We start from the raw sequence: 2,826 nt of genomic DNA, 5'->3' as shown, positions 1-2,826 counted from the left end.
GCACCTGAAACAACACAAACAATAACAATAACAAACTCTCAATTAGACCAATGCACAACATTACCTTCCCGCACCTGAAACAACACAAACAATAACAATAAACAACAACAACAATAACAACACACTCTAATTCCTGTTAATAATCCTCACCAAACCCTAGCAAAAATCACGCACTAATTTTGTTGACATATGTAAACAAATCTAACTTGAAATCCAGGTCGATGGATGCACATATTGGTGAAAAGAATGATGTCTATGACATGTTTAAAACCTTACTATATATATGCACTTGGTGTTACGCCAGGAGTGTATACAAATAATACTTACTACTAGACAGCCACTATCACCGAGGTTGGCAGTATATATCGTGTGATTTCTTCGGTCCAGTACGACGATACAAACAGTACTGCTTCCTGTGTGAGATAAACACACCATGCAGATCAACGAGTGAGTCATACACATACATAGCACACGCGCGCGCACACGAGCACACACGCACACACGCACTAGCATGCACGCGCACGCACACACACATGCTCGCACACACACGCATGCGCACGTGCACATGCTCGCTCACGCGCGTGCATGCAAGCACACACACACACACGTTCACAAACACACGCGCACACGTATGCACGCACACGAACACGCACGCATACACACACATGCTCGCACACACACGCACGCACATGCATGCACACATGCACACACGCGCACACATGCACGCACACACACACATGCTCGCACACACATGCGCACGCATGCATGCACACACACACGCACACACACACACGCACATGCATGCGCACACACACACGCCTGCACACTCACACACACGTATGCACGCACACACACACATGCACGCACACACACGCACGCACATGCATGCGCACACGCACACGCATGCGCACACGCACACGCGCGCACACACGCGCGCACATATGCACGCACGCACACACACATGCTCGCACACACACGCACGCACATGCATGCGCACACGCACACGCTCGCACACACGCGCGCACATATGCACGCACACACACACACATGCTCGCACACACACGCACACGCTCACACACATGCGCACACGCACACGCTCACACATATGCATGCACACACACACATGCTCGCACACACACGCACGCACATGCATGCGCACACGCACACACACATGCGCGCGCATGCATGCACACACGCACACACACACATGCTCGTTCCCGTGCATGCATGCACACATACACACATACACGTTCAGACACATGCGCACACGCATGCACGCACATGCACACGCGCGCGAACACACACACAAGTGCGCGCACGCATGGACACACACACACACACACACACACACACACACACACACACACACACACACACACACACACACACACACACACACACACACACACACACACACACTTCTCTCTCTCTCACACACATGCGCACACGCACACGCTCACACATATGCACGCACACACACACATGCTCGCACACACACGCACACGCTCACACACATGCGCACACGCACACGCTCACACATATGCATGCACACACACACATGCTCGCACACACACGCACGCACATGCATGCGCACACGCACACGCTCGCACACACGCACACACATATGCACGCACACACACACATGCTCGCACACACACGCACGCACATGCATGTGCACACGCACACGCTCACACACATGCGCACACGCACACGCTCACACATATGCACGCACACACACACATGCTCGCACACACACGCACGCACATGTATGCGCACACGCACACACACATGCGCGCGCATGCATGCACACACGCACACACACACATGCTCGTTCCCGTTCATGCATGCACACATACACACATACACGTTCAGACACATGCGCACACGCATGCACGCGCATGCACACGCGTGCGAACACACACACACTCGCGCGCACGCATGGACACACACACACACACACACACACACAAACTCACGCATGCACACAGGCACTCTCTCTCTCTTTCTCGCTCTCTCTCGCTCTACGTAGATTAGAAACTTACCACACGCGATATAACGCCACCCACGCACACACCAGCTCACACCTCCACCATAATAACAAGTCTGACACCTAAGAACAGACACTTTCCACAGAAGCTACGCGTACAGTAGCCATGACAGGGACTCCCATAGTCTGCCTATATAATCTCGACCACACTCACACACCCTACCTATTTTATGACATAACTGACACTTGCCACATACTTACGATTAGCATACATGTACATACCGTAGCTATCATTAAAATGCACATACTGTGTCTATGGCAGGGTTAGCAATTAAGAGGCAGCAAGCAGCAGTTGCGCTGCCTACAGCGGGTCAGTTTGCTGCCGGCTCTCAACGTCAACAGGAAGTACTTGCTGCCAAGAAACTTGTAATTAAGCGAAGTGAAAGCGCCAAAGATTCTCCCCCAGAGTGAGTAAAATTTCCTACCTGCCTTTTTCACTGGCAGCGAGTACTTGCTACATGGCAAAAAAGTTCAATTTCTAACTCTACTATAATTCGACTGGCACACACAACACCGTACCCACGAGCAACGCAAACACACTGTACCTACGATTTTCTCTCGCATACCTATGATTGGCACTTTGTTCTCCAACAATTCCTGGTAGCTCGTCGCTATGATTTCGACGGGGAACTGCGGGCTGAACGTTCCCTGCTCGACAAGTCGCTCGCACGTAGACATGAGATAGGAGGAGAACTGTGATGGATCAACGCCGTAGTTGTGCCATCCCCCGACGCCATCAGCCACTCCTGCAACACCGAGAGAGAAAGACGTTCTACTAG

The 2,826-nt window shown here is 51.7% G+C and overlaps 1 protein-coding gene across 1 annotated transcript in view; it reads right to left on the bottom strand.

Annotated features, from left to right (window-relative positions):
- Positions 1-327: 327 nt before the first annotated feature.
- LOC106815329 (protein phosphatase PTC7 homolog) overlaps positions 328-2,826 on the bottom strand; it is a gene marked incomplete at its 3' end in the record, with an annotated part of 13,704 nt that continues 11,205 nt past the window's right edge. The window contains 2 exon segments of the mRNA XM_014819776.1: positions 328-413; positions 2,614-2,793. Of these exon segments, the coding sequence (XP_014675262.1) occupies positions 328-413; positions 2,614-2,793 (266 nt within the window).

Source organism: Priapulus caudatus, unplaced genomic scaffold (assembly GCF_000485595.1).
Source record: "Priapulus caudatus unplaced genomic scaffold, Priapulus_caudatus-5.0.1 Scaffold1090, whole genome shotgun sequence".
NCBI lineage: Eukaryota > Metazoa > Priapulida > Priapulimorpha > Priapulimorphida > Priapulidae > Priapulus > Priapulus caudatus.
This window is presented reverse-complemented; position numbering and strand designations above follow the sequence as displayed.